General features: G+C 49.9%; 4 protein-coding genes across 5 annotated transcripts; 2 read left to right on the forward strand and 2 right to left on the reverse strand.

The window, feature by feature from the left end:
- The first annotated feature begins 211 nt into the window (after window positions 1-211).
- On the forward strand, window positions 212-3,783 carry LGALS1 (galectin 1). The gene is made up of 4 exons (XM_026867812.1): window positions 212-316; window positions 1,568-1,647; window positions 3,020-3,191; window positions 3,576-3,783. The coding sequence occupies exons 1-4, from the start codon at window positions 308-310 to the stop codon at window positions 3,717-3,719; spliced, it is 405 nt and encodes a 134-aa protein (XP_026723613.1). The 5' UTR covers window positions 212-307; the 3' UTR covers window positions 3,720-3,783.
- A 2,391-nt stretch (window positions 3,784-6,174) lies between these two features.
- LOC113491111 (urotensin-2 receptor-like) lies at window positions 6,175-7,320 on the reverse strand. The gene has a single exon (XM_026867811.1). The coding sequence runs from the start codon at window positions 7,279-7,281 to the stop codon at window positions 6,175-6,177; it is 1,107 nt and encodes a 368-aa protein (XP_026723612.1). The 5' UTR covers window positions 7,282-7,320.
- A 2,823-nt stretch (window positions 7,321-10,143) lies between these two features.
- Window positions 10,144-18,169, reverse strand: LOC113475920 (arf-GAP with dual PH domain-containing protein 1-like). 2 transcript variants are annotated; one of them, XM_026841067.1, is made up of 12 exons: window positions 18,108-18,169; window positions 17,825-17,976; window positions 16,679-16,809; window positions 15,733-15,824; window positions 15,561-15,643; window positions 14,728-14,840; window positions 13,007-13,153; window positions 12,511-12,594; window positions 12,106-12,168; window positions 11,531-11,602; window positions 10,809-11,040; window positions 10,144-10,720 (listed from the first exon to the last, which is right to left on the reverse strand). In XM_026841067.1, exons 2-12 carry the CDS (start codon window positions 17,916-17,918, stop codon window positions 10,692-10,694), a joined length of 1,140 nt encoding a protein of 379 aa, XP_026696868.1. In that variant the 5' UTR covers window positions 17,919-17,976; window positions 18,108-18,169; the 3' UTR covers window positions 10,144-10,691. The 2 variants fall into 2 exon arrangements, with proteins under 2 accessions (XP_026696868.1, XP_026696867.1); XM_026841066.1 differs by having other exon boundaries at window positions 17,825-18,165.
- A 1,180-nt stretch (window positions 18,170-19,349) lies between these two features.
- On the forward strand, window positions 19,350-23,212 carry NOL12 (nucleolar protein 12). The gene is made up of 6 exons (XM_026868679.1): window positions 19,350-19,477; window positions 19,568-19,673; window positions 19,882-19,930; window positions 20,353-20,501; window positions 21,711-21,805; window positions 22,462-23,212. Exons 1-6 carry the CDS (start codon window positions 19,404-19,406, stop codon window positions 22,631-22,633), a joined length of 645 nt encoding a protein of 214 aa, XP_026724480.1. The 5' UTR covers window positions 19,350-19,403; the 3' UTR covers window positions 22,634-23,212.
- The last annotated feature ends 4,055 nt before the right edge of the window (window positions 23,213-27,267 follow it).

The raw sequence follows: 27,267 nt of genomic DNA on the forward strand, positions 1-27,267 counted from the left end.
AGACCACACACAGCTGGATCTCCTCCCGGAGCGGCTGGCAGCCTGCTTGGAAGGATTAGGGTTTAGCATCCTGGAGAGGAGCCTGGGCGAGGGTGGGAGGAGGCAGCTCTGCGTGATAGGCCCTCCCTGCCCCCAAAACTAACCCCTCCCACCCTTTCCTCGGTCTGATTGGCGGGGGGGGGAGTGGAGAAGGGCTGGGACAACTCAGCTCTTCATCTATTTAAAGACAAGGGTGGTGCCCCTTCAGCTGCTTGCCTGGGACTTTTGCACCTTGGTGGAGAGGAGCGTTATCCTGCAGAGCAGCACCATGTCTTGTGTGAGTAGAGAAAGGGATGGGGCAGCTGGTGCGAGGCTGCAGGGGCAGCTTTGCTGCAGGTGGTGCTTCATGGAGTGGGACTGTGGGGAATGTGTTGGCTTGCTGCAAGGATTCTTGCACTGTCTTCCTCCATCTTCTCATCGACCCCTGTGTCACAGGGTCTGCTGGAGCTGGTTGCCTACTGCTGGGGAGGAAGGATCCTTGGGCCATGCCTTACAGAGAGGGGGCTGCTATTTCTTTTTCTAGCAGGAGTAGTTTTTTTTTTCCCTGCAGGATCCCTTTGGATACATATATGGGGGGTCCTTGCTGGATTGGCTCCTTAACTGGCATAGCGTGTTTTACAGCAGCTCTGCTCTATGGAAGCAGCTGCAGTAATGTTTATTGCTCTCTAAGCATCTCTTCTGGGCAGCCTTGCTGCTTGCTTCCTGGCTGAAGTTTTCATGAGTCACTGAATTATTCCCCCTTTCTCATAAGGAAATGTGCTATACAAAAGTGTCCTTTTGTGAGTGTCAAGGGCTGCTGAGAAGATGCTTGTGTCAGAAGAGATTCTACTTCTTTGATTAATTTATCTTTCATTAGACTGAGGGTGATTAATCAGGGAGTGCCTCAAGTACAAGCTTATTTAAGTGGGATGGGGGAAAGACTCTTAGTATTCTTGGGGTCTTGCTTCTGCTGTGGTAGAAAATGAGTACATATAGTTTTACCAGGGTATTTTAATTCTCCTAGAGAGAAGGTGGGGAAAGATGTGTACATGGAGCAGGACAATATTCTTGCAAATGTTGAGCCTACAAAAAACAAACAACCTGCAAACAACAAGCCCTTGGGAGCTGAGGAGCAAACTGTCTGAGCCCCTGGACCTGAGCAAGGCTTGGAGTTCAAATTAAACGTAGGGGAAGGGAGAAGAGGCTCCATCCCTGCACAGCCAGGCTTGTGTGGGATGATGAGACCCACAAGGCACACAAGTGTGTTTGGGATAGGGTGGGTGTGATGGGAGCTTGCAGGTACTTATCCTCTCCACTACTGTAAAATACAGATATGTTGATAAGAGCAGTGGGAGAAAGGGTGGGAAATCAGACACATGTCCCATGTGACTGGGGTAGCTTGTCTGGGATGTCCCTGGTGCAATGCCCTAGGGGAAGGGAGCTTCCCTGTCTCCAGCCCTACAAAGCAAGACACTGTCTTGCAAGGCAGCAAGGAGAGCTGCAAAGCCAGCAGGTACTGAGGTAACATCTCTGCCTTCGTATTCCCCAGGGACCAGTATGCAGCAACTTGGGTCTCAAGCCTGGCCAGCGCCTCACTATCAAGGGGAAAATTGCACCAAGTGCCAAGAGGTAAGATGTGCTGTGCTGCCCGGGCATGGCCGAGGCACCACACTGGGTTGCCCTCTGCTGGTGGAGGACAGAAGGAATCCGTCGGGTAGGAAAGGAGCAGCTTTGGAAGAAGTTAACCAGGAGTTAACTTCAGAGTGAGTCACTGCCTAATGCACTTTGCAGATGCACCCTACTGCCAAGGGATAAGCCAAAGCAGATGTGAAGCCCCAGCTGCGTGCACTGGCACTGACCACTTCCTCTCTAGTGCAGGGTAAAGGAAATGGAAGCTGTCTATACTGAGATTTGGGTTAAAATCATCCCCACAGCCACATCCTCTCCCCTGCATGAAGATGGCCAGTAGTAGGGACACTGTTAGGGTGCCTTGCTTAACTGGGCAAGAGGAAATTATAATCCAAACAGCTGGGAGGTTTTGGGTGCTCTGGCTCCATGGATGCTCTGAGCCACTGCTGATGGTGCAAATGGAAAGGCTGCATGTTGCAGCGGGGCATCTCAGTGTTGAAGTTTGCTTTCACCCAGTGGAGATGCCTCTCAGATGCTGGCGGGGAAGGGAAGGAGAGAGGGAGGAAGGTGGTGAGCAGACAGGTGGGATTAAGTGGAAATGTGTTTCTAATGCTGCAGGGATCAGGGTGTCTGGCATCCCTGGGGAAGCTGCTGCATCACACCCCAGCCTTTGTGCAGGTCTGTGGCTGGTAGGGCCCCTTGATGTGTAAGGTGGAGCCTGTAGTTGCTGTACCAGCACTAGTGGTGTTCCAGGAAACATGTCCCAGCTCTTCCCAGTGCCTTTGAAATTTGATAGCATCAGAGTGAAGCCTCCTGGGCTTTCTCTTGCTAAATAATATGCCTCTTCTCATCTGGGTAAGTGGCCTGAAGGCAAGGTGGACATTGGGCTAGGAAGCTGCTTCCTCCCACTGACATTGCAGATGCTTTGGGATAGCTAATGACATGGTAATTATTTCAGCTGCCTGCAGGGTGGGGAGAAAGCAGTGGCTGTCTGGCAGAATACAGCACCAGCTAACTGTTTGGGGCTGAAAGGAAATCTGTGAAAAGCAACTGACTCCTTGAGAGCTGGTTTGAGTGCAGAATAACTCCCTCTTCAGGTCTCATTGCTGAACCTTTCTCTCAAAAGTTTTGTGGAAACTAAGTGGTGTCTCTCCTAGGGATGGCACTGTGGGGCCTATCACCCCAGCAGAGGAGGGTACCCTTTACTGACACAGCGCCATCTTTTTAGGGAATCTGTGTAGTTTAGCAAAGGGTTTCTCTTGGGTTACCCTCAGCTGGGCTTGAAGCAACAGACCTAGAGATGCTCATGGTAATCAGCAATGTGTTACTATAGTATTGATTAAAACAGCATTGATGTTTCCTTTCTCTGCAGCTTTGTGATGAATCTGGGGAAGGATGCTTCCCACCTCGGACTTCACTTCAACCCCCGTTTTGATGCTCATGGTGATGTGAACACCATTGTGTGCAACTCAAAGAAGATGGAAGAGTGGGGTGCAGAGCACAGGGAGACTGTCTTCCCTTTCCAGAAGGGGGGCACAGCAGAGGTGAGGCCTGGGACACACTCTCTGTCCATGCCCTGGTGAAAGGGAGGGTGTTTGACACAAGGACACCTAACTGCAGGGACTGTCTCAGGATTGTCTGTACAGGAGGTTGCTGCCTTCTGCTTGGTCAATGCCACCATGCAGGGCTCTGAGCAGTGGTCAAATATGCACGCTCCATCTAGCTCAAAGAGATGTTACTGTTGAACTGAGCAGGGAATAAGGCATTGCTTGGGAGACCAGAATACCACTCCTGCTGTTGAAGAGCAGGTTATGCTGCTTAGCATGTTCACCCTGCAAAGCAGTGGGTGGCACAGAAATGCTGTGGAGGAGAGAGGCTTGAAGGTGTCTTGGCAGAAACTTTCTCTGACTTTTCCATTTGTCTTGCAGATCACTTTTGGCATCAATCAAAATGATGTGACAGTCCACCTGCCAGGCCACCAGTTCACATTCCCTAACCGGCTTGGTCTCTCTGTCTTTGACTACTTTGATACACAAGGGGACTTCACACTTCAGTCCCTCAGCTGGGAATAACTTCCTCTGACGCCTCCATCTCAGATACAGAAAAAGTGATCAATTAAACAAGAGTTTTGCTCTACCCAGTCTCAATCTCTTCTTTCATACTGCAAATCCCCATTGGCTGGTCACCTTGATGGAGGGGTGGAGGGTAGCCAAGTTTGCTCAAGTACCATATGTGGGTCAGATTGTACCAGCCCTGGCCCTGAAAGTCATGGATGGAGAGGGTGAGAGTCAAAAGCCTGGAAAGGCAGAAGATGAAAATCCCAAGAGTCTCAGCAGGAAACACGGAGGCTAGATGTGACCTGGGGGGAGGAGTCAAAGGGTTGCTTAGGCAAAGTCACCCATGCTTGATATCTAGACTGACACTTTACCCTGTCTGAGTAAAATGTTTTGTTTAAATCTATCACTTCCTAAACCAATTATCCATGACTGGCCTTAGACAGCTTTGAGCTGCTGTGCTAGATAAACCTGGTGGAGTGAGGGGGAAGTCCTCAGCTGTGCTACCTTTGGCCTGCACCCCTCTGTGGACACAGGTCTTACTCAAGACACAACTTTCCTATGTTGTCTTGGGACTTCTTACTTCTGCATGAGCACAACAGTAGAAAACGATACCTTGCTGAGTGTGATGAAGCATGCATTGGGCTCTTCATCCAAATCCTTGCTTCCAGCAACTGCAGAAGCATGCATACTGTTGGGCCATAGCTCATGTAGGACACAAGGGCAGTAACCTGGCAGGGTTTGTTTTTTTTCTGGCCTAGCTAGAGCTGGGAGAGGTAGCAATGCCTAGCTGGGGTGTGGGATGCTAAGGATGTGTCCACTATGCTTTTGTAACTCCTTCATTCACATTAGCCCAAATGAGCCTGAGCATTTCTCAGTCTGAACTGAGGTTAGCCTCTGAGGAGCCTGGAGATGATGAGGCATGTTTAATGTTACAGCATAGTTCTCACAGGGTCGTTACCCAAGGTATCAGCCAATAGCTGCCTTCGAGGGGTCTCCCAGTCTAATGCTGCTTTGGCAGTAAATGACTACTGCTGTTGGGCAGGCTGTGCCTGGTGGGCATAGGAAAGGTGGAAGCTGCTCTTTCCACAGCGCACAGCAGTTACCAGGTTATTCTGGATTGGGAGGACCCAATCTTTGGGTTCTCACTTTCAGTCTTGGCCATGAGTGGTGCAAAGCACAAACAATCTGATGTCCTACAAGGACTCCTTGTAGGCCTGGCTGGGCCAATTCTTCCCATTAGGCAGTTGCAGAGCTATGGGAACTTGTTCGTATGGCAGCAGCACCTCCTGGTCTTGCTCCATAATTCATGAGGCTCTGCCAGGTTCTGTGTCTCAGGAACCCATGCAAAGGAGGCTTGGCTGCTAGAAATTATGGGGCTGAGAAGGGAGAGACAGGTTGGAGACAGGGGCTCAAGATGGGCTTTTGAGCTGGGAGGCAGGAACACTTGTGTACTAGCAACCTGGGGCACTGCAGCTGGATGTCTCTTGAAACCTCATGTTGCCCAAAGCCAGTCTGCTCTGGATGATCACATCCCGCTCTTTAAGGCTACATCTATAACAGTAAACAGGACAGCTAACATTGCCACCCTGTGCATAGGCATGGCTGGGGGATAGCATAGCTTGGACACTTCCCATAGATGAGTCCATTTTTTCTGGGAATGAGAAGAGAGTTTAGCTGTATGGAAGTGAGCCATACTAGGCTAGATGGCCTCAAGGCAAGAGACCTGGCCCAGTTTATGCAGTGACACTGACACAGTCTTGCAGACTGGGGTACATTTTGTAGGCAGAGAGTTGGGGATTTCCTCAGCCACAGCAGGGACGTGGTGCTGCTTGAGGGCTCCCTCCATGAGCTATGATGATGGACACGTAGTGGAGCTCTCACTTTGCATCTTCCTCTGCTGGACTGATCTTGAAAGCTGAGCAAATGTGCTGATCTCCTGAAGCTGTACTTCAGAGCAATCTCACCCTGTATCTTAATTGCACCTGGGAGTCTTTTTTTTAGAAAGACTCTTCAAAGATTTTTTGTGGAGGGTGGGGGAAGAAAGCTGAGTGTAAGTTTTACCACAAGAGGATGAACCTTATTCAGGTCTCCTGCTAGCGTGGCTGCTCGCTGTGACTCACTGGGCCTGTGAAATCTGTGACTCACTGTTGTCCTGACTTTGTTATGGCTCAGCCTGTTGCTAGCAAGGAGGTGAGGGTTTCCCAGCTGTATAATTTAGACCTATCGAGGCTGACTACTCCCTTCCACCCACTCCCCTGCCTTGCGCAAGGTAGAGGCTGGCGGGGGAGGGCTGAGGGTGGAGTCAGGCTCTGAAAGATAAGTGTCCTCCCCCAGCTGAGGACAGTGAGTGGCCTTGCAAAGGGAAAGGCACCACAATAACGTTGCACACTGACATGGAAGGTGATGCACTTTTATTTCTCGACTCACCCCCGGTCAAAGGCTGGGAGATGTTCCCAACCTGGAGCATTGCTTACCCCTTGCTTTCCCCCAGAGACCCCAACAACTTTCCAAAAGCCGGGAAGATGCTGTGGCCTCCTGCTGGTCCCCTTGTAGCCGCCTGGGAGGGTGCTGTGGGCTGTGCCATGCCCATCCCGCTGCAGCCAGGGCGTCGTTGGTAGCTACTGGTGAGCAGGGTGTAGAGAAAGGGGTTGATGCAGCTGTTGCCATAGGCCAAGCAGGTGACACCGAAGTTGAGGTAGGCCTGGGCGGCAGGGCCAATGCCCAGCCCCTCACCCCCATACAGCCAGGCCAGCTGCCAGGACCAGAAGGGGAGGAAGCAGGCCCAGTAGGCCACAACAATGGCGGAGATCCTGGAGAAGAGCTGCCGGGCAGGGGCCCGGCTGGCCACCAGCAGCCCCAGGCCCCAGGCAGAGGACCAGTACGCCCAGGCCAGGCGGGTGTAGACAACACCCAGCACCACGCCGGGTGCCAGGATGCTGGTGGCAAAGAGCACTGTCAGATAGAGACGGAAGGCTGATGGTGTCCAGGTGGGGATGCAGATGCGCTTGTGGGGGCCATCCCCCTCCCGCAGCTGGGTCATCACCATCATGGGAGCTGTAAGCAGGAGTGAGAGGAGCCAGAGGACAGCGCTGGCCAGCTTGCGGTAAGTGTTGCTGGCCTGCCTGGCCCGCAGTGGCCTGGCCACCGCCCAGTACCTCTCCAGGCTCATGGCGGTCAGAAGGAAGATGCTGGCATGCATGGTGAGGAGGTCTAAGCTGAGCAAAAGCCTGCAGCCCACATCCCCAAAGAACCAGTCATGGGCAAAGTAGGTGCAAACCACGAAGGGTATGGTGGAGAGGTACAGGAGGTCAGCGAAGGCAAGGTTGATCACGTAGACCCCCAAGGAGCCCACTGAGTGTCCCGCCACCTTTCCAGAGGCCACCACCACCGTGTAGATGTTTCCCACCATCCCAATGAGGTACATGACCAGCAGCACTGCACCCAGCGGCCCCGTGACTAGGCTGTCCCCTCCCAGGACACTACTGTCGTCAACTCCGCCACTGCTTTCCTCCGCGAAGCTGCCACCCTCGGGATCCTCTCCAGGCCTTGCACTGATGAAGGAAAGGTCATAAGACATCTTTGGGTAGGGCGAGCAAGTCAGGCTGTCAGAGACCCGTTCCTTCTCCCTGCTTCCCCCCTCACTCTATGGGGCATGCCTAGGCTTAACAGGAAAGCAGTCAAGTGAAGGGAAGAATGGTGAGAGTTCATCAGACGTAGGCTACTCCAGAGAAATCTGTTCCTCACCTCCAGCTGCCCAGTCCATCATGCTGATCTTGTCCATCACAGGCTCTGTCCGGTGGTTTCCCTTAACCATCAAAGGGCTGAGAAAGGAACACTGCCCTCCCCTTCAAGATCAATAGCTGCAAAATAACCTCTGCCGACCAGAACGAAACATCTCTTCTCTTCACCAGCTTTTCATTTGTTGCTTCGCCAGCATTCACTGTGGAAACCAGTGGACGCAGTGGACAAGTAGATTTCTCCTCCCAAGTCTGTGTTCTCTCAGCTCAGACAGACTCTGGACAGGTGGGCTCTGCCCCCCTGAACCAACCCCTGGAGAGTTGCCTTGGCCACTGCATGGAAGAATGTGTCTGACTCAGTTTCACACACTGGTGGGAATGCAGTCCCGGTTTATTTTGGGCTTTTAGCCACTAGCTGAGGAGCCCTACTGGCTCTCTCCTCTTTCTTGCAGACACACTCTTTCTTTCCCTGTGTCTTCCTTGCTCCCTTTTCCTTCTTATTCTTCTTTCCCTTTCTTTTCCCCATTTCCCCTTGCATACTTGTTCTCATTTGAGAGAGGACATAACTGAAAGGTAAGACTTTTTAAAATGGCAAGTGGGAGAAAAGCATTACGCTGTGGCTTTAGAAGAGAAACAAGGACCAGCCATGAAAGTGAAATAGGCAGGGAGCTGCCACACTGTTCTCCTTGGCCCTTAGCTGAATCAGGCTGAGAGGGCCTGTCCCCTACTTCCAAGCCCCTTTAGGTGTAGACAATGGAGGTAGCCCCCAGTTTGCAAGCAAGCAAATGGTAGGACATCCCACATTTTCTATGACCTTGCCCTGTTCCACACTTGTCCCTCTGTCAGCAGCAAGCTCCTAGAGATTCAAAGGGCTGACCTGCTCTTTCCTCCCTCACCCTAAAGACCATCCTCCTTCTCTAACCTTTATATCTGCTGCCTCACCTCAGAGCAGAGAGCGGAAGCCTGTTACGTAGGCACCATTGCCTTCTAGCGGGACATTGCTGCATGACACCTATGCCCTCCTGCACTCAATGCTACCTTGCTCTTTCTTCATCCACATCTGAGCCTCGTTGATCTCAGGGAACAGACATAGAGAGACAAAATTTGCAGAGCAGAGGCAGATGTGCCACTATCAAATGCTCTCTGCTGTTAGTTCACAGGCGTTTTAAGGCCACTTCATCTACACCATTTTGCATCCTCAGTGTATTAGCTTAATTGTGGCCAAGTTAAATGCTTCCACTCATCTCCACCAGCAATAACTCAGCAGCAAACAGGAGAAAGAAGCATCCTACCGTTACAGACCCAAGCACATTCCGGCCAATGTGCAGTATGCAACAGCAACAGCTTCAGCACTGCTGTGCCACAGGAGTGGTTGTATGGCACATGTCATTGATGGAGGCAACTTCAGTGGCCTCCCTCCGGGTTATCTGTGTCAACTCTTGGCATGTCTGGGTCACTCTCTCTACTCTTCCTCACAGAAGAGACCTGAAGTGGCAGGTCATTTAGATGATGCTTGAGCTTTTTTTTAAGGGACTGCCCCATTTTCATGTTACCAGAACCAAAAGGCACTTCATTTTGGAACACAAGCTTTGCAATGGGTTTTGGTTTATAGGACAGTCATGCTCCAAACTGGGGGAGATCATCAAACTGCAGTGAAATCATACTTTTGGGTGGAAAGCTCCATTGTGTCATGGCAGCAGGGTGAGTGATGCTGCTTCTCATCCAGAAAGTCAATGCTCCCAACAGGTTGTGGTGGTCTCAGCACAGAGAAGCCCCTGCCTTGGACCATGCCTTTGCCCATTTGGCTCTGAAGAGAAGATTCACAGTCCATGTGTGCCATGAAATGCAATTAAGAGCCATGGCTCCTTGCTCTGATTGGCTGCGTCTTTTTGCAAGAAACTACCTCATGCCTTAGCAGTTAGCATTTCAGCTCATTTAGGAAGTTAAAATAAATTACAATGGAATTTTTAAATTAATTTCTTTAGGATCTAATTAAAATGCTTGTTGCCTCATTAATTCCAGTTAGCTCCCCTTAACACACATGATGCCAACTCTCACACTGCCCATGTAAAACTGCAGACACATCAGATTCTACACTCATCAGCTGGTCCTTCCAGCATGTGAAACAGCTTTCCCAGGAGAGCTTTAAGGGATGATCTTTAAGATATGATTCATGGGTTGATTTAGTGGTTAGGGCTAACTGTTACTAGAAGGGCATGAACATACGGACTTCTACTACTGCATAAAATCATATGTGTATGTAACATAAAATATATACATATGTAATGTATAGGGCTGAACGAAAGTGCTAGGCTTTTGACATACAGAGAATGAGGGAGCAGAAATCCATGTATTATTAACTTCAGCCATCAACCTCTAGGCTCTAGTAAAGTCAACAGAGAGTCCAAATTCTGTATCAGACATGCCATAGGCTGCTCTCTGCTCCACTGGTTTGATTAGAGACTTAAATTTGACAGCTGAACTTTAATGGCATGAATATCCCTCACAGTATCTTCTGTAGGGCAGTATTCCACCTCCCACCACTTTTTTTTTTTTTTATATGCGCACACACACGTGCACACACACGCACAATTATCCACATACACACAAGTATATCTACATATTGTTTTTGAGCAGATATGTTAACCCTCTCTGTAGCAATCAGAGGAAGGCCTCCACACAAATGTGGTCTGAAGAAGCTGGAGAAGGAAACAGACCTCACATTTGGCTGTTAAATTACATCTTTTAAGTGACTTTTCTCAACTACAGCTCCAACTGATCAAATATCTAGATGTTTCACATCTCTGTTGCCAGCAGATAAGCCATTTCTTGTAAAGGAACAGTCCTTCCTAGTCCAGCAGCCCCTGCAACCCACTAGGGTGTAGCCCCAACCAGGCAGCTGTTTTGTTGTGGAAAGCGTGATGCCAGGGCCCCCATCCAACACAGCAAGTGCCAAGTTTTCAAGGCCAGATTGACAGACCAGGCCTGCCAGCATCCAGTCAGATCACAGTAATTTAACAATGATAGTTTGCACTGAGGATTGAGACTTGCAAAATCTTGTGCTTGAAAGGAAGCTGCTTAATTTGGCCCCCAGAACAAATGGACTGTCCATAGGGAAAAAAAAAAGTGCTTCAAAGAGTGCTTCAAGAGCACTGTGTTTCTCCGATGGCAATCTCTTCTCCTCTCCTGATGGGCCAACCCAACAGGACCAAGTAGGGTTCAAGTTGTAGAGAGGTTCCTGCATGGCTTCCTAGGATTTAAACTTGAAGTAGGCTTCAACTGTAAGTGAAGAAAAAGGGTGGTGCATTAGGGCAGTACTCTGAATCAGTGTGGCAGAAGGGGAAGGAAACAGCATCCAGGCACTTACTTGCATATTCCTGTGGTGTCATGGCCTGGTTGATGATGCTCGTGAAGGCCTCGATCCATCCCAGCTGGTCAGTCTCCGTCTCGCAGGTGAAGAGGTATTCCCGGTCGGGGGTGACAATGGTGAGGCCATAGTGCCAAGAGAAATTGCCCTGTGTCCCGGAAGGCAATCCCTTCTGAACGCTATATCCATTCTCTCTGCTGCCCACAAATACCTCACCCTTTGCAAATGCATCCTGCACATCAGGAGGGAAAGAGGGATTTATAGAATGCCAGAAGAACCAGGGAATAGAAGGAGTGCACCTAAGGACAGGGGAAGAGTGGGTGAGGACCAGGGATATAGCACCAAAAAGACATGAAAACGGTCAGGGGATTCAGAAGAGCAGGGAGGCTATGCTCAAAGCCAGCAGCATAAAGAAAAATTTAAGCATGTAGATCTTAAGAGGTCTGAGAAAGGAACTGCTGCTCCTGTCTCTCCATGACACCCCCTCATGTCACTGTCCTCCCCATCACCACCTTTACACCGCTGCCCTCCCTGTTCCCATTGTCTGCAGGCAGTGAAACAATACAGAAAGCATGGGATGAATTGAGATGGAAAGGGGGAGACCTAGAGTCCATTCAGAGCAGCTGGGGAATCCCTTACTGCAGCGCAAAGACTCTGGTTACACTTTGACCCTGCCCTCAGCACTGTTGCCCACAGCTGCCAGAGTAAGATCTCCCCCTCACCAAAGGGTCCTTGAAGTACATGAGCCTGCGGTGATCCAATGTGAACCAGCGCTTCTTAAAAGCCTCTCTCTGCTGTGAAGGGAAAAGGTGATATATGTAAGGGGACAGTGCCCTCTGTCGCAAGCAGTTCAAACGTATACCCAAAATTCATCCCAACCACTTGAACCAAAGGCCCTGACTTAACAGCAACCTCCTCCTCACCCTTTCTGAGCTGAGAGTGGGGATCAGTATTGGGTCCCAACTTCTGTCCCCAAATCTTGGACTTCTGTGAAGGACCCCAGAGTTGAGACAGGAGAAATCTAGATGCTACATACCTGTAAGGTCACGCACACACAGACACATGCAGAAAGATCTGTTGTTCTAGAAGAAAGCAGGGACTTTGGCTTCACCTACTTTCACATGTGTCCCTCCCCTTTATTCTCCCCTCCCTTGGTGCATACACACTGTTCCCATGGGTTTCTAAAGAGTCAGGGGGGAATGGGGAAACAGCAGGAGGAAAACATTGAAGTAGGGATGAGGTCAGTGGCTCTCTGGGAGGTCCCCATTAGATTTTTTTTCCTCCTACAGCAGATCACCTTGGGACCAGTCTTCTCCATGTATCCCTCCTTCAGGAAGTTTCTTGTCAGCCTATTTTTAATCTGACAAAAAGACAAGGAGTAACATCATTTAGGCACGTTTATTTGCTATTTGCTTTTGCCCCCAACCCTTCCTTCTATTCCTCCAAATTTAGCCACTTTTTAAATTCATGTTTGCAGAACTGCCTCAACAGGAGTCACTTCTGTCTCCAAAGTGCCCAGAAACAGCAGAGAGCAATTGTTCTCTGGCAATCACAGGCCCTCTTACACACACTTTTTCATCCCTCTGTCTAAACACTGCAATTTCCACTTCTGTACCTGGGGATCTAATAGAAGCTAATGGGCTCTTATCACATAACCAAGTACCAGCAGGAGACTCAGCACCATGCTCTATTGCTGACTTACCTCATTGTCACTGGCAATGGGAAATGCTACCTTCAAATAATGGAACTGCACAGAGCGAATGGCATTGTACCAGTCTACTACCTCCTGAGAATGGAAAAGGACAGGACAGAAAGCTTAGCCAGAGCAACAGTGACCAATCTAAATTCACCCAGCTGCACCCAACCCTATGTTAACTATAAACACAGCCAGCTCTCCCTCCCCAACACCTACAACATCTCCCTCAAACACCACCAGCATGGCTGCCCCATTCCCCACATGTACAGGCAGCATATCTGAACATCTCGTCCAGCAGCTCCTCCCACACAAACCACCCAGTCTTTCTGCCCTGCTTCCTGCAGCAGAACTCTCACAGACACACAAAGGTAGCCAGAATCCCCACCCTGTTACCTAACAAACTCACGCACACATGTCCTACCCATGCTTCAGACTACTTAGTGTCAGCAGCTTCTCAAAACACCTCAATTGCTTTGCAGTGTTTGATGCTAAAACCAGATACCTTTCCGCTTTCATGGTAGACAAATATATTCCTGGTCTTGTTGTCTTTGAGATATGTGATCTGCAAGCCATTGGGGTTCCCAATCTTGACTGGCTGGAATGTAGCATTGATGACATCTATTTTAATATTGATTTTAGGTTCTTTGGCCTGAAAACAGAATGACATTGGGTATGCATGAGCAATCCTAGTGGGAAAGAGACCTGAGCTACTGATTTAGTGCAGTAAAGCAGGATCAGAGGGTTTTAAAAGGTAATAACTGCCCCTTCCCAACAAAACTGTTGTGGCTTACACTCCCTTCACTGTGTGGTGTGCATGAGACCAAGCAGTGACCCAGCCCCTCCAAGTTAAGATTTGAGCTGTGCCTACTCTGGAACTGCCAGTGAAACACTGAGAATGCATCTGACTTTACAGTTGAGCCAGTCTAAATGCTAACTGACCTCAACAGGAGACTCCACTCCTAGAATCATAGAATGGGTTGGGTTGGAAGGGACCTTTAAAGGCCATCTAGTCCAACCCCCCTGCAATGATCAGGGACATCTTCAACTAGATCTGGTTGCTCAGAGCCCTGTCCATTTGGCCTTGAATGTTTCCAGGGATGGGGCATCTACCACCAATCTGGGCAACCTATTCCACTGCCTCACCATCCTCATTGTAAAAGATGTCTTCCTTACATCTAGTCTGAATTTACCCTTTTAGTTTAAAACCATTACCCCTGGTCCTATTGCAACAGGCACTGCTGAAAGGTTTGTCCATCTTTCTTATAAGCCCCCTTTAAGTACTGAAAGGCTGCAATAAGGTCTCCCCGGAGCCTTCTCTTCTCCAGGATGAACAACCCCAACTCTTTCAGCCTTTCCTCACAGTAGGTGTTCCATCCCTGTGACCACCCCTGTGGCCCTCCTCTGGACCCGCTCCAACAGGTCCATGACTTTCTTGTGCTGAGGACTCCAGAGCTGGACACAGTACTCCAGCTGGGGTCTCACAAGAGCAGAGCAGAGGGGGAGAATCACCTCTCTTGATCTGCTGGCCACACTTCTCTTGATGCAGTCCAGGATACCCTTGGCTTTCTGGGCTGCAAGCACACATTGCCAGCTCATGTCATTTTTTCATGCACCAATACCCCCAAGTCCTTCTCCACAGTGTTGCTCTCAATCCCTTTATTCCCCAACTGGTATGGATACCAGGGGTTGCCCTGACTCAGGTGCACGACCTTGCACTTGGCTTTGTTGAACCTCATGAGATTGTCCAGGTCCCTCTGGATGGCATTTCCTGCTCCTCCCCACCCCAAGCCATTTCCACCCTGTGATAGTGTATTAGCACTTGCCCCATTCATTTCAGGGAGATGATCGAACAGCAAAGTAGCCTTCCTCAAAACAAATCAAACAACTAGTTTTTGCTAACTTGGCTCACAGTGGGGTGAGACCGGTTCCAGGGATGCTGCAGGATTACACAGCCAGGCAAATGGGCAGGGATGAAGTGAAAGATCAGTCCTTTTATCGGCAGTGAGGGAAGGGTGTCAGGAAGCACAAAGGGAGGACATGGGGAAATGTCACCCTGACAGTAGGAAGAGGGCCTCTCTCCTCAGTGACATATTTCTGTTATCATCCCTGGCCTGGGATGAGCAAGGCAACCTCAGAAACATGATTAGAAAATAGAAACATCTCTGTGACTCCCCTGCCCTGGTTGGGGTATGCACTGAGGTGGGAGTTGACCATCATACTCACATCCTGCTTGGTGAAATACTTCAGACATCCCTCTCTCTCAGACAAGAGGAACTTGCGGGGTAGGAACTGCCCGTTGTCTCGACCTCGCTTCCAGAGAATACCTTCCTTCACCCCTAGGAGCAAAAGGCCACTTTTAAGAGCATCCCCTCACAGGCACGGTAGGCATCAGAAAGCTGCATGCAGCCTGGGGTCCCAGCCACACCTCTGGGATAAAGCACATGATGGACTGCTGCTGAGATCAAACACTTGAGAAGGAGAGGTCTCACCTCTGAGTTACAGATGAAGTTGATGGCATTCCTGGGTTTGCAGCCCAGATAAATGGTCACCAAAAGACATTCCGAGATGCTTCCCACCTCCTAGTCTGGCTCCCACTACTGGCTCTGACTGTGTGAGAGCTGTTGTTCCTGTGAACACCAGAGTCCTGACTCACACAGACCCTGGTGTGCGACCAGAACTCTTCCCACTCAACTCTGCAGGCCTTTGGGCTCCAGAGCCTTGTGTCACAGCACTGGCAGTGACATTTCAAAGAACTGCCATGGTTGGAGGGGGTGGCATGCAGGAAGACAGAAATTCCTTACTGCAGAGGTCTGGCTCCACCAGGACAGCAAATGCCTACAAAAAATACCAGCTGGTAATACCAGACTTGGAAGCAAGCCATGGCACTGCCAATCTATACTGCCTACAGTTTAACTCCCCCCAAAACAATGCGCTCTAAGTACCAGCTGGGTTCTCAGGAGTACTTGTAGGATTCACAACACTGACTCTATGAGCTTTCTCCTCACAGTGAGTAAAGGCGACAGGCAGGATATTTTGATGCTGTGTTCTCTTCTTACCATCAGAATATGGCAGCTGTTTTCCTGGCTCGGTGAACTCTTTGCGTTCATATTTAGCCCGTATCCACTGTTCTCTCAGCACTCTAGGGAAGGAGGTGACAGATAGCTCAGAAACAAACTAGAGGAGCCCAGAACTGCCGTTCCCTCTTTTCTTCTGTATGCAGCAACTTACTGGCAGTCATTGTAGGTTGGCTGGTAATAGTAAATAGGGATGTGAGCTTCATATGTAGCTTTGGTTACAGCATTCCCATGCTTGGCCAGAAACTGCAGAGTTAGACAGAGAGTTAGTGCCTTCCCTTTGAATCAGACTCATGTTGGACCTTTTTCTTTCCTGATCCTCTGCAGGGCTAGATGTACACTGAGCAACATCCCAGCAAAGTCTGGCTACAGAAAGGTGGGTCTCAAAGGTCTTGTCTACTCTCAGAAGTTATACTGGTTGCACCTGAATCAACAGAATGCCATAAATGTCACTTCTGGGGAGCTGGGTGTCCCCACATTCTGTAAATTTGCTGCCATGCCCCACATTCTGGAGAGACCAAGTTCAACAACAGCTTTGCAATGCCATCTGGGAGGATATTCCAAATCTCTTCTCTCCAAAGAGCAGCAAGATACAGACTACTTTATTTGGATCTCTAGAAAATATTTTCAGTCCCCTGAAGATTAATGGGTTAAACGGGGTGTAATGGGGAGAAGTCAAGTTCCCATAAATGCCATTTTCCCAAGAGATCACATATCTGGAAACTCATCTTAGACCATGGAATTACCTAAGATTTTCCCCTCGGACTGCTGAAACCAAGAGGAGACACTGAGGCTGGATGGTGCTGGTGAGTGGTAAATGAGTAATCTGGAGCAACAAAGACCCCAAGCCTTGGCAAGATACATTGCAAGAGCTCTACATTTGCCATAAAGTAACACAACAGGGAGACACATAAAGCAAGTGCATGCTCCCCCTCCCAGTGGGTTGTGGGGAGTTTATCCCGGCTTGAGTACGCAGAGCATGAGTAGCAAAGGGACAGATTAAATCTCCAATTCTGTACAGCCAAAGGCCTGATTTTCCCAGGACAGTTTATTGCCTAGAGCCAAGCCACCTGACATACCAGTGGGGATAAAGATCTCACCTGCACCTGAGCATCATCCCAGTGGTCCATCTTCAGGGATTTGACTTTGCTGATGCTAGGGATGTTGCGGTGAATTCCTGAACAGCTGAGGCATATAAACACACCCAAAGTAGAGGATGCCCAGTCAGGATCTGAGGATATAAAAAAGGGTGTGATAAAAGTGGTAAATTCCTCTGGGAGATATGCCTCAACTGAGAACATAGCCCTGAGAAACAGAATGCTGGATGACCACAGTTTCATCTGAGCTGATCAATTAACACCCAAGGTACAGATATATGCCAGTCAGGAAAAAACATAGCTATTAGTTCCTCAATGCCCCTGCTTCAACCACTTCATCTGAATCTCTACTGACCTGAACCTTGAAAACCTCCGAAGTGCTCTGCATGCTCCCTTTGTGTAAAGGGTCACCTGCGATGAAAATGAAACCATCTCTGGGAAAAGACTCCAAGAGCTGTTTAGTACAACACAGCAAACCCCCACCAGTATTTGGCTTAGGAAGCAGAAAGCAGCCTTGAATCCAAAATTTTCCTGGAAGTATTTAAGAAGGTATAATGGTACTAATTAGTCCAGTCTTTGGGCTAATTTGGCTCAGGTGGTACACTCCATGTGTTCCTTTGGGAAGAGTATGATGGGTGTTTTTAGCAGCACTTGTAGGACCTCAAAGTGGGTACCCTTTCTAGAAGGCCATTCCTTCCATAAAAGAAATCCCCGAGGTGTCTGTGGCAGGTTGTTAGTTCACAGCTGAGTCATAAAGGAGACAATGCCCTCCTGAATCATGCCTTCTTTCTGGAGCAGTTAGGATTTCACTGGGAGCTTTCCTGTCAGGTCCTGACTGGGCATGACCATGATTTGTATTTGAGATCTGACATGACTACAATCCACAGTACTGCAGCTACACAGACCCTGCTCATCTGGCACTACCATGTCCCCGTCCTTCTTCCAACCAGTGCTGCAGCAGCATCTCCTTCCTCCTCCCTTGACAACTCACCTCCAGGGAGAAGAAGCAAATACCCGGAGCAATGCCTCTCCTTCCTCTCCACCCCAGGCTTGTGTGCAGTCCAGACAGCTGGTACACCAAATAGCTGCTAGACACCAGCCCCAGCTCCCTGCTTCCTACTCTTCCTCTAGCAGCCCTCGGAGACTCACCTGGCTTCCCGCAGTCTGCGCACAAAGAGTTTTCTGCTCTTCTCCACACTTCCCTCAGGGCCTTCACGTTCCTCTCGTTGCCTCCAGCCATCATGTAGAAATGCTATCCCTCCAGGCAGGGCCAGGAGGGCAGCTGCCTGCACCTTCTGCACCTGCAGGCCAACCCACAGGGTTGCCCAAGGACGAAAGAGCCACCAGAGAGACAGAAGCTCTGTCAGACAGAGGGAAAAGGGGAAGGCAGAAGCTGTAAGGTTAATGGAAAGCGCACGGAGGTCTGACGCACCTGAGCAGGCTGAGCACAGGCAGGGACAAAGAGGCTGGAGGCTGAAGTGCACCCAGACTGTGAGTGAGGAGGAGGAGACCTGCCCCATGGGCGTGGAGGGAAGTGCAGCAGTTAACCACAGAACTGGTTTTTCCGCATTTCTGCTGGTGAAAGGACAGGCCAGGAAAAGAGCACAAGCAGCAAGGGACATGATAAAGGCAAGGCGGCCCTGGACAAGCAGCTGCCAGGCCGCGTCAGGACTCGTCATGCTCTGTGGGCTGTGGGGGTTGGCTTTGGCTTCCCTGCAGTGCCTTAGGTACTTCCACCAAAGTCAGCTGGCCACCACAGAAGCATTACACCCATCTTTAAGGCGAAGACTGGAGGGCGAGAAAGGTTCAAAAGTTCAGCCAAAGTCACTCAAGCCAGCAGCTGAGAGGATGGCAGTCTTGATGCCCCCACCAGTTTGTGCCAGTACCTCTCACCACCATTACCGAAACCATGGCCGTTCAGCCAGGTTCTGCATCTTGGGACACTGTGCCTGAGCCAAACCCCACGCCTGCACTTGCCTTCCCCAGCTAAGAGTAGCAGCACAGGTATCGCTGACACCAAGCAATGACAACAGCTTGAAATAAACTTTCAGACTTTTATTGAAGAGATGCAGATGTAAAATACTCAAGAAGAGTGGCAGAGCGAGTCTCAGGGCAAGCAATCGGGTGCTATGCTGGCTGCACAAGGTGATGCCACTGAATCTTTTGCTGACAGAGCGGAGGAGCAGTGGGAGCTGGAGGCACTCAAGCCCAAAACAACCCCATCCACCCCAGGCTGAATGCTATGGCCAGGGATACCTTGTGAGATCTATGACAGTGGCTTCTCTCTCCTGCCCCAGCCTGGGGGAAGAAAGCACGGCAGGAGCAGGCAAGGACACACATACAGGTTCCACACACCGGTGGCACAAGAGGACCCGATGCCGGCCACACACTACTTCAACCCGCCCCACAACCAACGCAGCAGCCCTGGCGCGCCGTTCCTCCCCCCCTTCCACTCACCCCACAGCCCACTGCCGGGGGTGCTCGGGGCTCCCCCACACCCTAGGGCCACTCTGCCCCCAGCCCAGGAGCAGCTCAGCCGACAAGGACCTCCTGCTTGACACATCATGAAAAAAACAGCCCCTCAAGCAACCCCACCCAGCGACGCGCCCACAACACAAAATGGCGGGTGGGGCAGGGGCCGTCCTCCCCGGCCGGCCGGCGCGGAAGGGGCGGGCGGCGGCGGAAGGGGCGGTGGAAGCAGCGGCAGCGGCAGCAGCGTGGTACCGCCATGGGCCGCAGGAAGAAGGGTTGGGGCGGCCGCGAGGGGAGGTTGTTGGTGACTTTCGACGAGGAGAGGCGGAGGTAAGGCTGGGTGGGCCCCGGGACTGGGTAAAGTATCCTGTGGTGAAGGGGTCGCTAAAAGCTGGGGGGGTTCTGTATTGCCGGCGGCAGGGAGTACCTGACCGGCTTCCACAAGCGGAAGGTGGAGCGGAGGAAGGCGGCACTGGAGGAGATTAAGCGGAAGCTGAAGGAGGAGCAGAGGAAGATGAAGGAGGAGGTACCCTTACAAACACCCCTTGGTCCTCTGTGGGAGAAGGGTTCCCCCCTCCTGCCGTGACGGGCTGGGAGCGGGCCAGGCCGCGGGGACCAGGCTGTGGGACAGGAGGGGTCTTCGGGCTTCCCCTGCCCCGCTTGTAAGTGGATGGGGCCATCCCGGGCGGCTGGAGCGGCAGAGGCGCTGCAGTGAACCTGTTTCCATCCCTCAGCGGCACCAGGAGTACCTCAAGATGCTGAGCGAGAGGGAGGAGGCGCTCGGTACGTGCTGGGCCGTCGGCCGTGGGGCGGGAGGTGGGCGCCCTTGGTCCGATACCCTGGACTGGGTGATAGGGGCTGAAGCAGGGACGCTTGCATGCTCCCACAGCGTCAGCACCTCTCATGTCCCTCTGGGAAGCTGGGCAGTGTGACCTCTGCGGCCCTCTGGCCCTGGGGAGACAGGGGTCAAGTGGGTTGTACGGAAAGCAACGGGAAGGAGGACATCTTCAAGGTGTTAGCAGGGCCTCTCTGCTGGGAGAAGGAGCTTGCCCTTCATGCTTGTAGTGCCAGTGTTCAAGCCCCTCTGCCCTTTAACCCTACATGCAAAGGGAGGATCCCCCCATCAGCATGGCACCACAGGAACAAGCGAGCATAACTTACAACAAGTTGGGCACTTTGCAGTGCAGGATTTCATGTCTCCCCAGATGAGGCTGATGAACTGGAGCACTTGGTGACATCGCGGACAGAGTCTGTGAACATCGACCACCCAAACCACGTTGTAACAGTGACTACCATCAGTGACCTGGACCTCTCAGGGGCACGCCAGCTGGGACTGACCACCCCTGTGGTAAAACCTCATGCTGCCTCTCTGTATCAGTCATAAATATTCTTCAGGCTGGCTAGGTAGGGCTGGTACTCCCTGGCTATGCCCAAAGACTAGAAAAAGCAAAAAGCTGACTAGGAGCAGGGATGAAAGGGGGAACTTGTAACTTCCACATTCCTCCACAACTTATGTTGGGCCTCTAAAAAAAAAGAAATGTCTGATGTGAACAGCTCACATGAAACCTCCCTGGAGTCCTTTGCTAGTCCCAGATGCCCTTCACAGAATCACCTAGATTGGAAAAGACCTTGAAGATTTTCTAGTCCAACCATTAACCTAACTCTAACTGTTCTTAACTACACCATATGTCATAAGCACTATGTTGACCTGACTTTTAAACACCTCCAGGGATGGGGACTCCACCACTTCCCTGGGCAGCCCATTCCAACGCCCTTGTGTAAGTGAAAAGCGTCACAGGGCTGGATGAGGCAATGTAGTATTGTAAGAGCAAATACAGCACAAGCAGCGAGATTTCAGACTTTGCTGCATGGGCTATCCTCAACCTCTTTCCTGTGTCCTGTCTAGGAAAAATTACTAGCATGAGGAGGGATTTCTTTCTGTATGATCCATCCTGTCCTTGGACCACAAATAAGGGAACCATTCAGTTTTGGTTGCAGTTGCTTCTATTCTTAAAACATATCTGCGTCTGTCAGCCAGGCCTCTTCCTGTGCCTGTACCACTATCTCATATTTGTTTCACAGAGGCTTTTAGGCACTGGTTGACTTGATCCTTTTGAGCTTCATGACTTGTGGCTGGATTTGAGCTTTTTGGGGAAGTATCTGTTTGACAGTTAACCTTTTACACTTCTAAGGTAATCTTTTAACCTGAAAAGCCATTTTAAAGATGTTTTATTAGTAATTCAAGAAAAAAAGCTGAAACATTCAATTAATACTTTAGAGTTAAGTTACATGATCATTAAGATGATGCTGAAGTTTTTGGATCTTAGGGTGGATTACTGTAGGACTTCTCGCTGTTTGTCCATTATTTTGAGGGGCTGCAATGATAAATGTTGAGATTTGGACAATGAGTGATGTTGAGAATTAGAAAAGACTTCATCCATAACTAGATGGTTCACAAAACAGGATGAAACCAAGAAGGCAGCAGAAACATCAGAATCACAAGACTGCCTGTTTTAATGTGTCTATAAGGATTTTTTTCTCTCTTTTTTTTTTTTTTTTTTTTATTGATGGATCAGAAGAAGAAAAGGGGGAAGAGATGGTAAACAAGCCTGTAAGAACAATGCCCAAGAAGTCCCGAAACCCATTTCTATCTGAAAAGTATGTATAAATCCATACAACTCTTTGCTGCTAGGCTGTGCATGCTCCTCAGGAGGATCTTGGGTTTCCAGATCGGCTGTGTGGTTGCAGGGAGGGGATGCTGTGCTGCCTGGGTGCCAGTGAGCAGGAGCCAGCAGAGGGCACTGGCAGAGCACAAGCCTGCCCCAGACACTCCCATTCCCATCACGTTGATGGCTGGTGACAGCAGCAGAACGAGGAGGAGCAAGATGCGGTGTGGGACAGGCTTTGTCCTGAACTGTGTATCTAGTCCTTGGCAAATATTGCAGGGAAGGGTGAATGCAGAGTTTGTCTCTAGTATTGAAGGTCAAAAGACCCTAAAGCTTTGGCATACTCCACATTTTTCAGTATCCAGAATTTATGACTGCTTTGGGGATGCAGAGAATTACTTAACTCTGTGGTGGCTGGGTAGTCCCATTACTCAGAAAATTCGTTTTTCTGTGGTTGTTACTGCACATGTAGACTTGCAGGTTTTTTGCTCTGTCAAGATGTGCCCAGAACAGTGGAGTTCCTCTGGGGCTTGCTGTGGCTGGTGTCCATTCATGCTGGGTCACACAGGGCTCGCCTGGTGGTGGTGTGGTGTCACCTTGCTCCTGCAAACTTTGTCCCAAAACATTCTCTCTTCCTGCCCTGCACAGGATCTCTTCTCTTACTGCCACGCTGCACATGCACAGCCGGAAAAAGACAAAAAAAAAGAGACCCCAGCGTGGGCAAGGCTCACACAAGAAAATCCGGAAATCCAGCACAGGGCGAACCACAAAGACCCAGCGACGGAGGCTGACAGGCAAAATGGGCCGTGACCAAGATTAATGGAGAACCTAGTGCTCAGACCAGCAGCTGGCACAGTGCTCCATGTCTAGCCTGCTGCTGTTTGGGGCCCTTTCATTATAAGCAAGGGCTTTGTTTACTTGGTGCTCTGACAAGCAGTGAGCCCAGTTCAGTCGTTCTGTCACCTCTGGAGCATTGTCCAGGATAACTAGACATTCATTTATTTCTGCAGTTGTCTCCAGCTAGATCTCTGGGTGCCATGGAATCTCTAAAAACTTCTGCTGAGGGTCACATTCTCTATTTGGTGTAACCCTTCTGTCCTTGGGCCTCCCGTTCCAGATCTGATACTTGGCTTTATCAGAGGAGAGGATCTGAGGTGGGTTGCAACAGGCACATTGTCAGGGCAGTTTGAGACTTAGAAGAACTCTGCTTCCACTTGTGTGTCAGTGCCCTGGCATTTCTGCTGTGCAGTAAATCCTTTTTCCATGGAGACATATGGTGTCATCTTGTCTCATGTTTCTTCTCCAGTGCCACACCTGAATGCAGGGGTACTTTTTGTTTGGTACCTGTGCCAGGTGAAATTTGGTAACTTTGAATAAATTTTTAAGTCATTCTGCTAAACCCACATTTGTGACTTACTTGAAGCACAGTGGCAACTTTGCTAACACCAGTATCAGCTGGAAAGAGGGGAGATGATTCCTGGTGCTTAAAGGATATTGAAATCCACTGGTGCTTGGGAAATTGAATAGCCAGGAGCTATTTCTGTGGTAACACAGAGCCAGCCAGAGCAGGAATGGCTCATTCCTTTGTCTGCTGAATATGCTGATCTTAACTGCGATAGCTTAGAGGATTATGAAGTGACCTAATGCCCTTGCTGTATGTGTGTGGCCCTCTCTGGGATGGGAGCAGCAGAGACTGCCCTTTACCTCAGGGCTGCTGCAGTCATCGGCAGCTAATTAATTGCCTTTCTTCTTGGAACCTCAGTATATGAGTTTTAGCCTGGATGCCTTCAGCAGGGCGGTGGGGAGGGGTTTGCATGATTGGTGTTGAGGAATACTGGTGACAAAAACTGAATGATTCCTCTGAGATGGAGAGTGAGCCTAGGCAGCATGCTGGCCTCTGTCCTGGAGTATCTGTAGGAGATGGTGGCCCTTCTGCCTCTGTCAGCCAGGCCTCCTCCTATGCCATGTGTACTGGCAAGGAAATGACAAAGGAGCAAAAGGCTTGTGTGGCCAAAACCCACACGAGAAAATTGGCAACCCAGCAATGGGCAAGTACATAGATTCCTCATGCTAGAAATGGGGGTGGCAAGAGTAAACCAGTGCCTTGAGGCTTTGTGGAGGAACATCAGAGCAGTGCTGATGGCCACCAGGCACTGAAGCTAATGGCACCAGCCTGATGTGTTGTCTTCATTTCCCAGGGTGTGTGTGCACATGCATGCTGTGCACACAGAGAAATTCTGCAGAGTGCATTGAGAAGGAGGTTATGATCTCAATGCTGAGAGCAGCTATGCAATTTCTGCTAGAACACCTTCCTCTGGAGGGAACCGGGTGACACGCATGTTTGTGATGAGGAATGGGGTCCGTTTGTACCTCCCATTCTCTGAAGAAGGTAAATGGTGGGGAAGTGGATACTGTTAATCCATGTGCCACTGCTGCCTTGTGTGCTTGGACTCTTGAGTCCCATCCTGGGCTGAGTTATTAGGCACTAATGCTGAAAAACCTTGATCACATGCAAGCACAGTGTGTGTGGTTTCCTCACCTCCAAAATAGTTTACATACACTGCTTTAAAGGCCTTTCCAGAAGGCTCATGGGGTTTAATGTGTGACCTTGCCCATCTTCCTGCCTTACCTTGGGGTCTTGGGCATTTCAGAGCTGCAAAACCACAACTCAGAGGCAAGGCCAGAAGTCTGCTTTCAGAGTGAATCTCATCCACAGTGTCCCAAGAGACACCATATGTGGAGCACAAACGTGTTTATTGTTCTGGTTTGGGAGTTATATTCTCTAGAGCCATTCTATGATTGTTGGGTTTGAGAGGGATGTGGAAGGGGAGGGAAGTTCTGTCTGGACTAGTGTACCACACCAAGAGGACTGCAGCTCAAAGCTGGAGGACAGTGTGTGACACCCCTGGTTTGGTTCATACAGCAGCTTTCCCTTTAGGTCATAGTGACTTGTGGAGTGACCATGGGCAGGAGGTGGCTTGTGTTTCCCCAGCCCAGGAGTTTGATCTGGAGCTGCAATGGCCACTGGAAATATACAGTATTTGTGAAATCTGCTGAAGTGTGAACTGTAGGTTGTGTTACCTTCTGCAGCCTGTAGACAGCCTGGCATGGATGGTCACTGACACAGCACTGGATTACCTCATTGTAATCCTAATGGGATGTTAAAGAGTGTTCTCCATAGTACTTTGGTGTGTGTTATCTTGCTGCCAGGTGATTTGGAAGAATCTCTTAGTTTGCTGGCCCTATTAACTTCTGAGCCTTTCTCAAGTGTCAGCTGTAATCTTTAACAACTTCTTCTGGAAGTTGTATTTCCACATGGAAAAAAAAAAGTTTATGGAAAAACTGAGAACAGCACTGTTAAATCCTATGCTGTGTTGTCTATCAGAATTGTTCTCCATTTGATTGATAAAAGCTTTATTTTGTTACGTAAATTACAGACTCAGCCCTAGCCTGCTGTCTTTGTGTTACACCAGGTGCAGTCAGGCTTCCCCAGGAGGTATTGGATCAAGGATATGAGCTCCCACATGCAAGTGAGTGTGTTAAGTGTTTGCCAGACACATCACGGTTCATACCAGACTCTGGCTTACAATTCTTCTTCGCTGCTTCCCCTTGTTTTCAAGATGGATTTCAGCGGTTTTGTTGGTTTTTTTTTCCCTCCTAGCTACTTAAGTTCCAGCTGTTCAGGAGAAGGCTGCTTCCAAATATAAGACACCTGCAAAAATCAACATACTAGCACAGCTGCTGCTCCAAAAAAGAAAAGCAGAGACCAGCAGCTTGCTGCGTGCTCCCCTTTCCAGGGAATGCACACAGACTTGTCACGCTTGGCTCTGCAGCTGGGCCACCTCAGGCACCTGCATGGTACTCAAGCTTGTGCCTGTGGGCTCACAGGGAGAGATTCAGGGTTTTGATGTGGGCTGCCACCCTGGGGTTTGCATGCATGACAGCTTTCGCTGGCTAGGCCTCGATTCCACACACAGGCATGCACAAAAATATAATTGAGATTACAGAGGATTAAAACCAGACTGGGAGCCGACAAGGTCAGAGAGTTGGGGAAAAATAGGAGCACTGCACAAAGAAGGCATGGTTGTAGCATGTGCATGAGCTGTGTGATAGTCAGTGCACTGTATTTATTGCTTTTAAGTAGCATATTGTACCCAGTATAATCCTACTGCTGCTTCCAGCCTTGTATTCCAGAAGTTAACTGGGAAAAGAAGTTGCTGGGAGAGTGACAAGAGCTTTTGGGGACTAATTGAGCTGAATAACTGGGGTTGTCTGGCAAAGACAGGTTTTTAGAGTGGGTTGCAAATGGCCTTCAATGGGTCAACAAAAAGTTAAATTCTTTTTAATGCTACCCAAGATCAGGAAGAGAATGAAGTTGAGTTGTAGTGGGAGCAGTGAAGGAGAGATGTTAAGCACGTATCACTAGGAACCGCGAGGCTCAGGCAGGGCTTGTGCATGGCAGGTAAAGCTCAGGTTAGACAAACCTCTGTCGGGGTGCTGAGGGTAGGGCCGACCTCCCGTTGGAGATGTGCAGGGGACACGGTGACATTTGGCTGTCTTGGTGCATGCAGATGAGTCTGCTGCTTCAGCAACTCTAGGGTGTGTTACCTCACCTCTGGGGTGACACCTGCAGGGGAAACACAAGGGGCAGGCCCTCGGGAGATGGTTTGGTGGTTCCAGGGGAGATGCAGTGGAGGTGAAGGGCAGGCATGAGGCCGAGGTATGAGGGCACAAGGCGAGGGGATGAGCCACAGCCTGCTGCCCCCTTCCCAGGGTCACCAAAATGGGATAAAAGAACTTACCGACACCAATGTGATGTGGATAAGCAGACACTCCCTTATTAACGGCCGAGTGCGCAGGGGAGTCGTCTTGCCAACAGCACACGCCTAACTCGTGTAACATGCTGATTATAAAGGATACAGTTATGCATACTCTCATACATAAACATGTTTATTCCTGTAACTCATTTTCATACTCCCACCCCTTTCTGGTCATGCGCACCTGAGTCCTGAAATGAGTCATGGGGCTGCTTTTGCGACCACTACAGACTACTGACTCAAAAGAAGAACCCCCCTTAGTGTCCTTGACTCAAAGACTTTGGCTCACATTGCAGTTTTAACCCACCTCGAGGCCCTTTCACAATACAACTCTCAAAACACCTGGTCTACAGGGCAATAAATAGCCCTCCCCAGACAGTCTAACGATGGTGCCTCGTCTAGTATCGTAACTGGCTGTATGGTTACTCTAAACTGAATACAACATCTCTAGGACTACTTATTACACTACTATCTTTTATAAAACCCGATATTTCTGTGAGATTCCATTAGTCCTAATCACTCCTTATCAAAATCCCCCAAAATCATCAACTCAGATTAATAACAAACCAGTACCACCAGCCCCGGGGTCGCCGGGCCCGGCCCGGCCGGGTCGATCGCCCTCCCGCCCGCGGCAGGT

This window comes from Athene cunicularia (genome assembly GCF_003259725.1).
Source record: "Athene cunicularia isolate RWA chromosome 1 unlocalized genomic scaffold, athCun1 chr1_part2, whole genome shotgun sequence".
Classification (NCBI taxonomy): domain Eukaryota; kingdom Metazoa; phylum Chordata; class Aves; order Strigiformes; family Strigidae; genus Athene; species Athene cunicularia.